The 12,500-nt window shown below is 39.9% G+C and overlaps 2 protein-coding genes across 4 annotated transcripts in view; one reads left to right on the forward strand and one right to left on the reverse strand.

The window, feature by feature from the left end:
• The window catches only part of LOC138060186 (uncharacterized), a 7,641-nt gene extending 2,623 nt beyond the window's left edge, over positions 1-5,018 (forward strand). For both annotated transcript variants that reach the window (XM_068905907.1, XM_068905908.1), the window contains one exon: positions 2,768-5,018. In XM_068905907.1, coding sequence (XP_068762008.1) covers positions 2,768-3,623 — 856 coding nt within the window. In that variant the 3' untranslated portion in view covers positions 3,624-5,018. The remainder of the gene's footprint in view (positions 1-2,767) is intronic.
• On the reverse strand, positions 4,965-10,923 carry LOC138060188 (uncharacterized). 2 transcript variants are annotated; one of them, XM_068905909.1, is made up of 3 exons: positions 10,910-10,923; positions 9,875-10,460; positions 4,965-6,733 (listed from the first exon to the last, which is right to left on the reverse strand). In XM_068905909.1, exons 2-3 carry the CDS (start codon positions 10,253-10,255, stop codon positions 6,410-6,412), a joined length of 705 nt encoding a protein of 234 aa, XP_068762010.1. In that variant the 5' UTR covers positions 10,256-10,460; positions 10,910-10,923; the 3' UTR covers positions 4,965-6,409. The 2 variants fall into 2 exon arrangements, with proteins under 2 accessions (XP_068762010.1, XP_068762011.1); XM_068905910.1 differs by lacking the exon at positions 10,910-10,923 and having other exon boundaries at positions 9,881-10,722.
• Between the last annotated feature and the right edge of the window lie 1,577 nt (positions 10,924-12,500).

Consider the following 12,500-nt stretch of genomic DNA (forward strand, 5'->3'; position numbering starts at 1 on the left):
ATTCCCCACCCCCTATGAGTGGTGATCAAATACCCCGCCCGGGAAGAATAAGATGATCAAATTCCCTCCCCCGGCCAGGAAAACGAGTCAAATACCCTGGGTATGCCCCGGGAGGGGGGGAAAGAATGTTGCAGCTTCAATTTGACGGGTACATTACGTGACAGCCGCTTGGCATTTCAAGACCTATGATGTAACCACTATGAAGGGGTTGACACTTTCAGTAGAAGTAAGCCTGTTTTTCAGCCTCATGCGCAAATTTTTGTTTGTTTGATTGCTCAGAAGATGCTAATGCAAGTCAATTATCATATTGAGTTCTTATTTTTTAGAGTATTTTAATGCATTAATATCTGACAACAAGAAGCATTTTGCATTTTTCTCCTGCCTCCCCCTCTTAGAACTCCCACTTACCGCCCTTTTTCTCTCCCGCCTCCCATACCCCTCCCATCCCCTATTCTCCTGAGCTCCCCCCTGTCCCAGCGCCCACTATTTTGTTCTTCAATTTATTGTTGTTGATCACAACAAAGAACCCTTTGTTTCGGCAACCAATAAACTTCTTGGCCTTAGTGGTTGCTTACGGCATGGCAAACACTAAACAATTAAACCTGTGGCCCTTGAGGGCGAAGGGTCTAATTGTTTTAGTATCACCCAACTAGTTGGACAGAAAAGGCAGTAATAAAGTTAGCAAATGCAAGTTGCAGAATTATTTATTTGGGAATAAAACAAAGAAAGCATCACGCTTTTCACTACTCAAGGACTATTACTAATAGTCCTCTAGTTGCGTAGCCAATGAAAATGCAGGATTTTGCATTAGTCCTCCAGCTGGGTGATACTAATTATTATTATTATTAGTTAAAAACTCTCTAAATTGTCATGGTATTTAACACAGTCAGATAAGCACTGACCAAGCTTTGATAAACCCAGACCTGATTGGCAGATTAATATCAATAGGTGATTTTAAGTGTGTTAGAAAACTGTTCTAAAATTGTTTAAAACATGCAGCAAGTCTTAAGGACGTTCGCGCCCAAAACGCTCCCACGTACAGATTTGTTTTAAACTTGCCACGCAGAAAGGTAATGATCTACTTTTGCCAAAAAGGCAAAAAAAATGGGGGGTCACCGTGCTCGTTTTCGAGATCATGAGGTGCATTTTTAGAAGATTGCGTTACTTTAAGACGATCTTAGCTTACAACTGTCAGCAATAAAAAAGCTACATGAGTGAAATTTAGATCAGTTAAACGTACTCAGTTCAACATAACTAATATAACTAAATTAACCTTTACAGCTGATGTCTATTTCTGAGGTGAAATAGACCTTGAAAAACGATACATATTAGTCTAAGAAAGAAAACTTCAGTCGCACGAGAGCATAAAAGGCCAAATATTTGTAACTTCTCACGTACAGATTTTTTTTGTTTTTTATTAAAATGGACAAAATCAAGAAAGGAAGTGATCTACGGAAAGAAAAATGGGGGTCACCGAGCATTCAAGAGAGTAAAATCGCTGCGAAGTTCTCAAAGCGATTGTCTATTCGCACTGTCACGCCATTGCGTGACATTTCCGAGAAGACCTGGGTCCACAGCTATCCCATGATGCCACATACTTTCATGTTCCCTTCTTGTGGAAAATTTTTGCGCCTTTAGCATCGTGTTTACTTGCGTGGTCTACGATGCATGACGTGTGCGTGACATGTGCAAAAAGATGCGCAGTATCAATGGGCGCGAACATCCTTAAGTGAAGACTGGAATCTACACACCAGTAATCTGCAGACTTGAAATCTGCAGGCCGGTCCATTCTGTCAGCGGCAAATCTTTGCTTGTCGCTAGTCCCTGCCGGCTGCAAATGTTTGGGGGGGCAGGTACAAAACAGTTTGCCAGGAACACCAGCCTCTCTCAATTGATGCATGCAACTATGATATGGTACTGTTACGGTTGTACTTCTTCTAAACAAGCAGCTTGTCCAAGAGAATGTGAGCAATATCTTCAGGAGCACATCTATATATTTGGGAAAAGTATCCCTGCCTTTCTGTCGGCGGTATTGTCTAAACTTCCATGCATTCCAACGTGCATCATAATTATGCATGCTGTGGCATTTTTGCCATGAAGATATAAAATCAATGTCATGAGATACTACAGTGCTCTTTCATGGCTATAGTTTTCCAGTAAATGTTACAACTACCATTATTTTGCTGTGCTAAAATAATGCATTGTCTTCTCAAAATTGGCTGTGAGGGATGGAACTTTGGTGTAGTGAGGTACTGGAATGAAGGGCAGATAGGGATGTGGTAGTTTTATAGAAATTGCTCACATTCTGTCAAGGATTTTTGGTATTTTAGAGGCATACTTTAAGACTTCCCTACAGGATAGAGCTCAAAATCTTGAAAACTTGCCATGACTTTTTGCTCACTCTGCTCTTGGAGAAGATAGCAAACTTTTAGATTGGAGTACTTGCTTAACTACCAGAACTGTCAAGTTTTCCGATAGGTTTGGGGGCCAAAATCCTTGCATCTGCTTGGAACCTAAAAATTGTACTTGTTAAAAGCATATTATCACTAATGATATATTTATGAAGTGGCTTCCTACCAGATGGATCATCAATAGCAATAGACAACCAAACTCAGCTTTTAGATATTAGACATATATAGAGCCTTAAGTAAAGCCCTAAATGGTGATGTACTAGTTTGGTTGCTCTGTACTTGAATTGCAAACAAGGAGGGAAACACTTTATAAAAAAGCACGCTTCAATTTTCTCAATCATGTTTTCTTTTCACAGGGAGAATTGTAAAGAGAACAAGAATGAAGACTATGGGTTTTATGATATGAATGAAAAACCTAATGACTTGGATGCTGAACATTCCCATTTTCAGGAAGAATCTAAAGAACCTGCAGACCAGTGTGATTTTCCTGACAAGAAACAGGCCCTGGGTGAAACACTGTTTTCTTTGGTAGAAAATAAGCACCCTACTGATGCTGAAAGATTGACAGGAATATTGTTAGAAATGGATGTTCAAAGTTTGGAACTCCTCATCAAAGATACTGACTTGTTAGAAAACAAGATTGAGGAAGTTATGGAATGTTTGCAAAATTTTGCAGAACCAAACCGAAATAGTGAAGATAAGGTTATTTTGGAAACTGACTTGGATAAGACAGTGATTGGTGAAGAACTGTATGATTTGGTATGTAGTTTCAGTGTAGAACACGCTGACAAGATAACAGGAATGCTTCTTGAAATGGACTTGGAAGATTTAAAGATCATAGTTAAAGACAATGTTGCTTTAGAAGAGAAAGTGACTCTTTCCTTACAAGCATTAAACAACCAGATAAAGGAATCTGAGTTAACCACCTCTGTGCCTGAAAAGGAGTCAGATAAAACACTAATTGGCGAAAAGCTTTATCACTTAATTTGTGAGTGGTATCCTGACTATGCGGATAAAATCACAGGAATGTTGCTCGAACTTGATGTCAAAACCCTGGATAAGTTGCTTGAGGATCCTGAAGCACTTAAAGACAGAGCCTTGCTTGCAGCTAATGCCCTCTACAAAACAAACAGTCAAAATGAGATTACTTGTTCTTTAGATGAAAGAGGGAACGGTTTGGACTCAGAAATAAGACACTGTTCAACAAGATAGCCTCCATTGTAGACCTCCTTAGGGCCGATTTACACGGTACGACTTTGTCGCATGCGACAACGGCTTACGACAGGCCCACGACATGTTTTACGATTGTTGTGTACGTCAGAAAAAATGTCGTAGCATTTTAAAGCATGTTTTAAAACGCTGCGACAATCGTAAGTCATGTCGTAGGCCTTTCGTGAGCTTGTCGCATGCGTCGCATGCGACAAAATCGTGTAAATCGGCCCTTAGAGGGAAAGTAATCAGGTCATTTGTTAAGAACGTTGACAACCTCGTTCCCAGGGTCTCTCTTTTCTGCCTCATTTGTCGTTGAGGAGAACGACAATGGAGGCAGAGAAGAGAGACCTTGGGAACGAGGTTGAAGACGTGCTTGGAAGGAAAAGACAGGCCGGTTTTTCCTCGGCTTTCAAGCAAACACCAAAATATTTGAATCTGGCATACAACAGTAAACATAATTTCTCATTGGTCAATGACGAATGCATAAATAGGTTATAGTTTGCTTAACACCTGTCTGGCAAAATTTTCAGCTTTGATATTTATCCAAAGGCCGTTTACTTTGAATGTAAGTTTTAAATTTCACGGTCCGCCATTGCTCACGTTCAAAACTGACCGATTGCAGGGGCACTCAACGAGAATATAGTTCAAAACGACTTAAACATAGCATTGTACGTATTTTAGTATTTAAACGGTAGATATAGGCATATTTTTATCCCCTAAAAATTTTTCATCTATTCGGATTTCCTAGCTGAAAGTCTAGTGATCCGAAAATTCTAGGGATCAAAACTTACCTTTTCGAAAATTTCAGCCAAAAAGGCTCCCGAAAATTCTAGGTGATCTTTTTAGGGTAAAAATCCGTTAAAAATAGGAAATTATGCCATTTTTCAGATGTTCGAAAATTTTAGGAGAGGCAGGCAAGCAAGAAATTTTACAACAAATGTTCTCAAATCGTCTTCCGCACAGATATTTTCCGAAAATTGACGTCGGGTGCCCCTGCGATTGGACCACAGAGGGTTGGATCTAGGGAAAAGTGACGTTAGGGCTCAGTAAGTAAAAATCTCAGCGTGTGAATGCAGCTTATTATATACAGCTGTTTCGAGAAAGGTTGTCCAAAAGAAGCGTAAGAGCGTTCGGGACAATGCCGACAGGTAGTATGGGACTATTCAATATGAAGTGAATGATGCCACGACCGTACAGCGAAGTCCTACGACCGTGCAGCGAGATATTTCGATGAAAGAGTTCTCAGGACATAGCGTTGTGATGAAGTGGCAGTACGCGCAGACTTATGTTCAAGCTCTCTCCCGCCATCACGCTACGAAAACACTTCCAAAAACGAAAGGGTTTTTTTTATTTTATTTTATTTTATTTTAAATAAATTATAAATTACAGATTCAATCTCTCCACTAGTTCTTTTTCATCTAATGCGTTTGGCAGATCCTTCTTGTTTCCAAGAACTAATACTGGAATGCCAGATAACTGAGGTTTCTCTAACAGTCCATGGAGCTCGTTTCTTGAAGCTTCTAGTTTATCATGATCAGCAGCGTCCACCATATATACAATGCAATTGACACCTCTGCAGTATCTTTCCCACATGCTCCTAAATCGTGGTTGACCTCCAAGGGTGGATTTTTATGTTAGGATAAAACGCCTTACATTATAAATAACTAGAAAGAGAGAGACAAACAGACACAACAACAACAACAAACAGTAAAACAATATCGAGTTGGTATGAGCACCCATTTCTTTTTAAAATAGTCTTTCGTGTTTTTAATTTTCCTTTCTATTTCGCACTTGAGAACAATTTTGTTCTTAAACCCAGTAATTTCTGGATACGACCTTTAAGGGTTCATTAGTAAAACGATGGCTCTGCACGTGCGCCACGATTTTTGAATGAATTTCTCAAACTTTCTCTGCAAAACATGACATAAAATAAGTAAGGTTAAAATCGTCAGAATCTTGCTTTCTCTGTGAATCCTAACCCTTTGTTACTAATTCACGGCCTTGATCACTTGACTGAATTTTGAAACTCACTCGTATCTCAATGTCAGTAACACAGCATGAGCATGTATTTCTAGGAGACGTTTTCTATAGCATAGACCACCGGTGCCCCAAGCTCAGTGTGAGCATGACCGACAAAAGTATAAGGGTTTGTATGGGAATCCCGATAAAAAGCTTAAGAAGATAATTATATGATTAAATTCTCAATTTAAAAATACCATTTAAATCATCACTCCACATATTCTTATTCCGGAATAGAGTCAATCAATCGCACCCTCAAGTAAGGGAATTAGTTTTTCCCCTTTCGTGATGAGCTGCTGTCATTTCCTAAATTCATATGCCCTTCTAATTCCATATATTCTTCATTTTATGCGAAACAGTACCCCATGAACTGCTGCGAGTTTGTGTCACGGCTTTTTCGAATACTGTTTTATTTTTAGATTAATAAATTTTCACTTTTTAAGAAATTGGCTCCAAGCGTCTGTTCAGTAATAGGTCAAAGATGTCGTCAAAAATGTGGTAAGAACAAAAAAGTGTGTGAGAACCAATCAAACTTCATCATCATTGAGCTTATTGTATAACACCCTTTACATTGAGAATTCTATGGTTACAGGTGCAAGCTGAATTCGTCTCTAAAAACTTGTCTTAATTTTAGCTTTATTTGTTAGAACACCGTGATCTCATGACGAAGACCTAGTATGGAAGTCAGTACGTTCCTTGATAGGGAGTCCTTTCAGAAATCAGACTTTAAGTACTAGTAATTTGAGGCCTTTTTATTCCACTAAATATTAGCTAGAAAATCCACGAACAGGTTGTTTTCCTGGCGTCGAAGTCTTGTTTTTCAGTTCCACGTAACTCGACGCGGAAATACACTTCTTTTTCAGTTTGTACCTGCCAACCCAGGGGGACGGGGAACTGTTTCTCAGCGAGTACACTCCCCTTCTTGTGTCTTGTTTTGACGGAAGTCGAGGGGACAGTCGGGGGTCTGATTCGTTCGGAAATGTGATCGGCTCAGATCGCAAGCTGCAGTTTGTAGCGGTTCGGGAGAGCACTGCTCCGTCTCGGCAAGGTGGTGTGTTGGGATTTGGAACTAACTCTTCGAGAGTAACCTCCTATTTAAACAACAAAGACATACATTTGTTTCTTCTCTGATGTCATAAAATCGAATCAAAGTCCCTTATTGCCTCCTGGCTAGCCCAAGAAGGCGTCAGTGTTTTGAGTTCAAATCCGTCAGAGCCAATAGGACTGAGGAGGTATTGAGGAGGTACCGGGACAAACTCGGACCGTCATGAACACATACCAGTATGAAATTTTTGCAGCTGCTTTATACATAAAACCCTGGACGAAATGCTTGGTGCATGGTTGATATCTTTTCGTCTAGCAAATATATTGCTGCCCCAAAAGCATACAAGCTTGAAATTTCTGGACCCGGTCTGAAATTTGTTGTCATTTACATTAGAACGGTACGAAGAGAAGAATTCAGACCTGTACGAGAGTTTCTTGTCTCGGTCCAGCAACTGAGATGAAGTCAGACCGGTCTCATGTAAACGCAATGGAGGCCGATACGAATAACTCATGCCAATCTGAGTTCGTCCCGGTCTCATGTAAAAACCCCTCGAAACCTAGGGATTTTCCTCAAATGACGTCATACAGTAAAATTAGGGAGCTTACGAGACGAGGACGACGACGGCTGCGAGGACTTCATTTAAAAATACGAGTTCGCGTTATTTATATCACTACGAAACTATTTCATGTCGTTTCGCGGTAAAAATGTGTAGTAACTGTTGAGGAATTAAAATGGAACGAGTGGGTTGGAAGCGTAGAGAGAGAACTGAAAACTCATCGTCATGTGCTAACGTCCTCCACAGAACCTTGAATTTGGTCATTTCACGTCGTCATTTAGGAGATGACGGCAAATAAATGTACCAAAATGTAAAACGCACGTGCAGAGCGTGCAGAGCCATTGTTTTTGCTCACTAAACCTATTGTTTTGTAGCGTCGTCGTTGCCGTTGGCATCGTCGTTTCGAAAGCTCTCTATTGGCTCCGATAAAGTCATCGAGCGATACCCTGGGGCCTGTTTCTCGAAAGTCCCGAAACTTTACGGGCCATTTTCGAGTGTCCCAATTCCCTTTGTATCTCAAGAAGGGAGGGGGTTTAAGTCGTCAAACTTCATAGTCATTTTTCTTTTTGTTACCTTGAAGCATGTGAAAAGATCGGCTTTCCAAAACAAGCGGTTGGCAATTTCACAGATGGCTTTTTGAGACTTTCGAGAAACGGGTCGGGTCGGGTCGGGTTCTGGAACTTAGACGACCCGCAGAATTTCGGCTCGTTTACGAAATGTTCGAACAGCTGATCGAAAATTTAAATTTAAGCAGTGGCTGTTCATGATTAAAATTACAGGAAATTCCGGGAAATGAGCTCCCTTATGGTTAAGTTTGTTGTGCTAAACAAGTTTACACAAGTTTTCCTGTCTGTGTTTTTTTTAACAAAGCAAAACAACTGATTGTGAGGGATTCCTTTTCTGCGATCGACTCCAACTGTCCTAGGAAAATAGTTAACCGTTTCTCACATCTATATATCCTTTCTCTATTTTGGTTAAGAAGGAAAAAGTATTCAAATTGCACTCAATTCATAAGGATACTTCAACATTTTTTAGTCCAACGAAATCAATAATGAAAAACTTGCTTTGCGTGTCTAATTTCTTTTCTCTCGTTCTGTTTGTTTTTTGTTTGTTTTCTATACAAGCAGGCACAGTTGTTTTTGTTTTCACACCAAATTAAAATCTTTAAATTCACTGATATCCAGCCATTTCAGATTACGTGCCAATATGCGACTTCTTTGTCACAACTTTCAAGAAACGGAAAATATTTTGAGCCCCTTTCAGGAAATCTGCTGCGCTCCTCCAAACCTAATAAAATTAAAGTATTCATCTTAAAAATTGCCAATATCAATTTGTCATTTTCGTATATAATTTTTATCTTGCCACCATTTAGCCGGCATAAAAGGCTAAAGCTTGTGGTTTGTAAGGCGCGAATTGAAATATTTTCCTGAAGAAGTAAAGAAATCGAAGACTATTTGTAAAATGATTAGTACGTGTAACCAAGTGTAACCAAATTATAATTTGCGCTGTGTTCGTTTTCCATGGCAACATTGACTCGTCTCATCTGTTTCACTCAGAACGAACTTTTGTCTCTCTAGTTGCATGCACAAGTAGAAAAAGATAAATTTACTCTCTTAAGAATCCAAATAATCAATTTTCAAGAAGTATGGTTTCTTTTGTTGATTGGTTTTGGAAAACAATAGTTTGGTGGTTTTATTCACTGACCCCAAAACACCAAATTGTCGAAGCACTGTCTCATTTTGTTAATTGAGCAAAAAGCTTTTAGCGGTAAACAACGTATTGTCTAAAATGTTGATGTCATATGCAGCATTCGACGATTCATTTTGAAACCTGTTTCTTGATCAAGGTGGCAAATTCAGTTGATTATTTCAGAATTAACAGAATACTGACCAGGGGCACCCAACGAGAATATAGTTCTAAACCACAAAACATCGCTTTGTTAAACATATTTTCGTATTTAAACGGAAGATATAGGCATATTTTTTATCCCCTAAAAATGTTTCATCTGTTCGGATTTCCTATAGCTGAAAGTATATTGATTCGAAAATTATAGGGATCAAAGCTTATCTTTTCGAAAAGTTCAGCCAGAAAAAAGGCTCTCGAAAATTCTAGGTGACCTTTTTAGCGTAAAAATCCGTTTAAAATGGGCAATTATACCATTCTTTAGATGTTCGAAAATCCTAGGACAGGCAGGCAAGCAAGAAATTTTACAACAAATGATCCGAAAATTCTAGGTCTCAAATCGCCTTCCGAACAGATATTTCCGAAAAGTGACGTTGGGTGCCCCTGACTGACGCAGGCATAGGTTACATGTAAAAGGGGGAACAGGGCGAATAAAGAAAAGCATGGTTTAAGTTTATCACCATGGTTGGTCTATGGCGATGGTCTTTTTCAAACTGAACGTAAGTAGACTTGAAGAATCCATAGTTTCCTAAGCCTACAGTTGACAGCTTAGGTCGTGAGCAACCACAGTGTTAATTCATAAGCCATGGGACTTCTGGTGTTTTTTTTAATTTCAGCGCGAAGGTAGTTTTGTAACTTAAGTTGGGTTTGGAGGGTGGGGGAAGGTTTATCTTGAGCAACTGAAACTAGGAGCTTCAAATTGTAATTAAAGTGAAAATATAAACTTACACGTACATTGTGTATTTCCTTATAAGCACAAGGTAATCCTGCATTTATGGACCGGACTCGCGATGGAAAAAACCCGTTGAAGATTCTCTTCGGCTTATGAACAGGTTTAATTTCTTGGTAGAACTTGAGCGTGTTAAAATCGATGATACTTGGGCAGCTAAATTGTTTCTTGTTATTCGCATTTTTGGGCTCCTCCGTTAGCTTTCTTGAATCAATTCGTTCGCCATTACTTGTTTGTTTGTCAAAAAGCACCGCGGATGCATATGTTGACCTGCATGACACACTTGTAGATGCCGGGAAGAAGAATTTCTTGTCTACAGAAAGAACTTTGTCGTCGAGGTCCGGTAAAACTACAACTTTCAAAGATGACAAGCCGTCCATTAGCAAGGGGAATGTCTGTTTCCGAGAGAAAGTTCTCTCCGCCCAAACTGAACAATTTGAAGACAATCAAGCATGAACTGATTGATGCCGTCTCGTCAGCTGCACGACTTACGTAGGTTTCTTGTTAACAATCAAGGGCAGTCAGTCGAGCTCTGTTATGCAAACGATCTTCTAGAGGAAGGATTTGACTAAGAAAGCCTTCTGTCTATAATGGAAAGGCCGACAACCAATTAAATTGGAACAAGATTATCAAACTGTGTGGGTAAAATAATTATCTAAAGACCTTGGTTTATAACCAACGGCTGTGTGATGTCATTAGTCGCATACACGGAAATCATTAAATTTTAAGTGTGGACGAATTGCTCGCTCCCATTTTTTCCGGCGTTTGCAAGGAGCCGTTGAACTCATTATTGATTTGGTAGTCTCAAATCGCGTTTCTACCTTGGAGTTTGCATTTGACTACAAACTCCAATCAATAATGTTATTATTCTACCCACACGATTTCCACTCCGCTATTGAAAGAGGAGATTACCGAATTAGATAGTAAACGAAATTTATGCAGTAACGTTTCTTTGCGCTCGCCGCCTTTTGTATTTAAGGATTGTTTTCTCCCAACGCGCCAGACGCGCTCAAACCATTAAGAAATAATTTCACCTTTTCAAAATGAGTCCTTTCATAACTTGGCTTTACTTAGCTTTGTATATGATAATAATTGCAGAAACTGTCCCGACAAAATTCAACTGACTAATTTTTCGCGTGGGGTTCATGTTTTCTCAGCTGTAAACAAACACATTTTAACTGTGCTTTAAGTGACAAATAAATTTAGTTGTTTGTTGAAAGTAAAAATGCTCCGTGAACTTTTTTAAAAAGTTGCAAGTTGCCGTCTCAAATGGTGATGATTCATTATTAAGGAAGTGACAGTCACTCAGTGTTAAGCGGAAAGGAAACATCCGGATTCACTCCCAACAGGAGCGCTAACGGGGTCTTGGCGGTTGTAGTATAGTTCCAATGGCTTGTCTGTGGGAAAAGGCGAAAACTCTGGCGAGAAACGGACGCTGTCGTACTCTATTTCTTTTTCAACTCGCTTGCAACCTCTTTCGTGTTTGGGGATACTCGGAGAAAATTCGAGGGCGTTGCAGGAGTACCGTGAACGCGCAACCGTTCGAATGCTCTATCACTTGACTACGGGCCGCCAGCTCGCGCGGCGGCCATATTGGCCATAGACAATGGCTTTCGTACCCGGAGTCTCGAGTTGAAATGTTTGGGAACGAGTTTCAGTGGGGCAAAACAAAAGTTTTCAATCCCTCGGGACTCAACATGGCCGCCCCGTGATTAAAGCCCATGAAAGACTCGTGGAAATAGGTCCAGGTGACAATTGCTATGACGACCGACAACGTTTTATTTGACTAATGATTACAATATCACGTGACAGTCCACGTGCGATAACTTGCGTATACACTCGCAAAATGTTCTAACACCCCAGGGGAATGTGTGATTGCATGAAAAAAAAATCAAAGTAAACGAATAACGAACAATTTCTTTAAAAAAAAACTTACTTCAAGTTGATAACTTAACCTTATAACGCAACTGTTCGGGAAAAAGTAGTTGCTGTGGTAGATGAGAATGAGATGAGAATCTGAATGCTTACTGCTGACAATCGTGATTTGTCCCTCAGAAGATCCAACTCATGAGGTGCTGAATTGCACGTCTCAAGATGACTGGTTTACAATACAATACAATACAATACAATACAATACATTACATACTTAATTCACCGCTCCCCGTAGGGTTAGGGTTAGTTAGGCTTAATTTCAGCTTTTCAGCTTTTCAGGGCCAATGAAACACAACGAAACGACAGAACAGAACAACAACTGTTAAGAATCCTAAATAGCTAGATGCAAACCAGTTGGCTATTTACAAGTCGGCTGGGACGTTGAACCAGGGCCTACCAGGATCACATTCAACGAGTGGTCAGAACGGGTCTTGAACCCGGGATCTCCGGATCTCAAGGCAAGCGCTCTAACCACTGGGCCACACTGCCTCACTTGCGATCCACTGTTAAGGACTTGAATTTTGCAGCTCTCACAAGATTTGATATCATCAGTGGAGACTGTGATCAGCTCTTAAGAAATAATTGTGATATAGTTTGAAAGGCTGTACAGTTATTTGATTCTCAATGATAATAACGACTTGATTCCAAAGGAGAAATACAGGTCTCGATATGCAAAAGTGTTTACTGTAGTTG

Source organism: Montipora capricornis, chromosome 8 (genome assembly GCF_036669925.1).
Source record: "Montipora capricornis isolate CH-2021 chromosome 8, ASM3666992v2, whole genome shotgun sequence".
Taxonomy (NCBI): domain Eukaryota; kingdom Metazoa; phylum Cnidaria; class Anthozoa; order Scleractinia; family Acroporidae; genus Montipora; species Montipora capricornis.

Excerpts from the sequence above, each read along its gene's own strand:
- LOC138060188 (XM_068905909.1), bottom strand. The coding sequence starts at position 10,255 with ATGGACGGCTTGTCATCTTTGAAAGTTGTAGTTTTACCGGACCTCGAC. Across the intron at positions 6,734-9,874 it reads AGGAAATACACAATGTACGT|GAGGTTACTCTCGAAGAGTT; the intron begins GTAAGTTTATAT and ends TTGTTTAAATAG.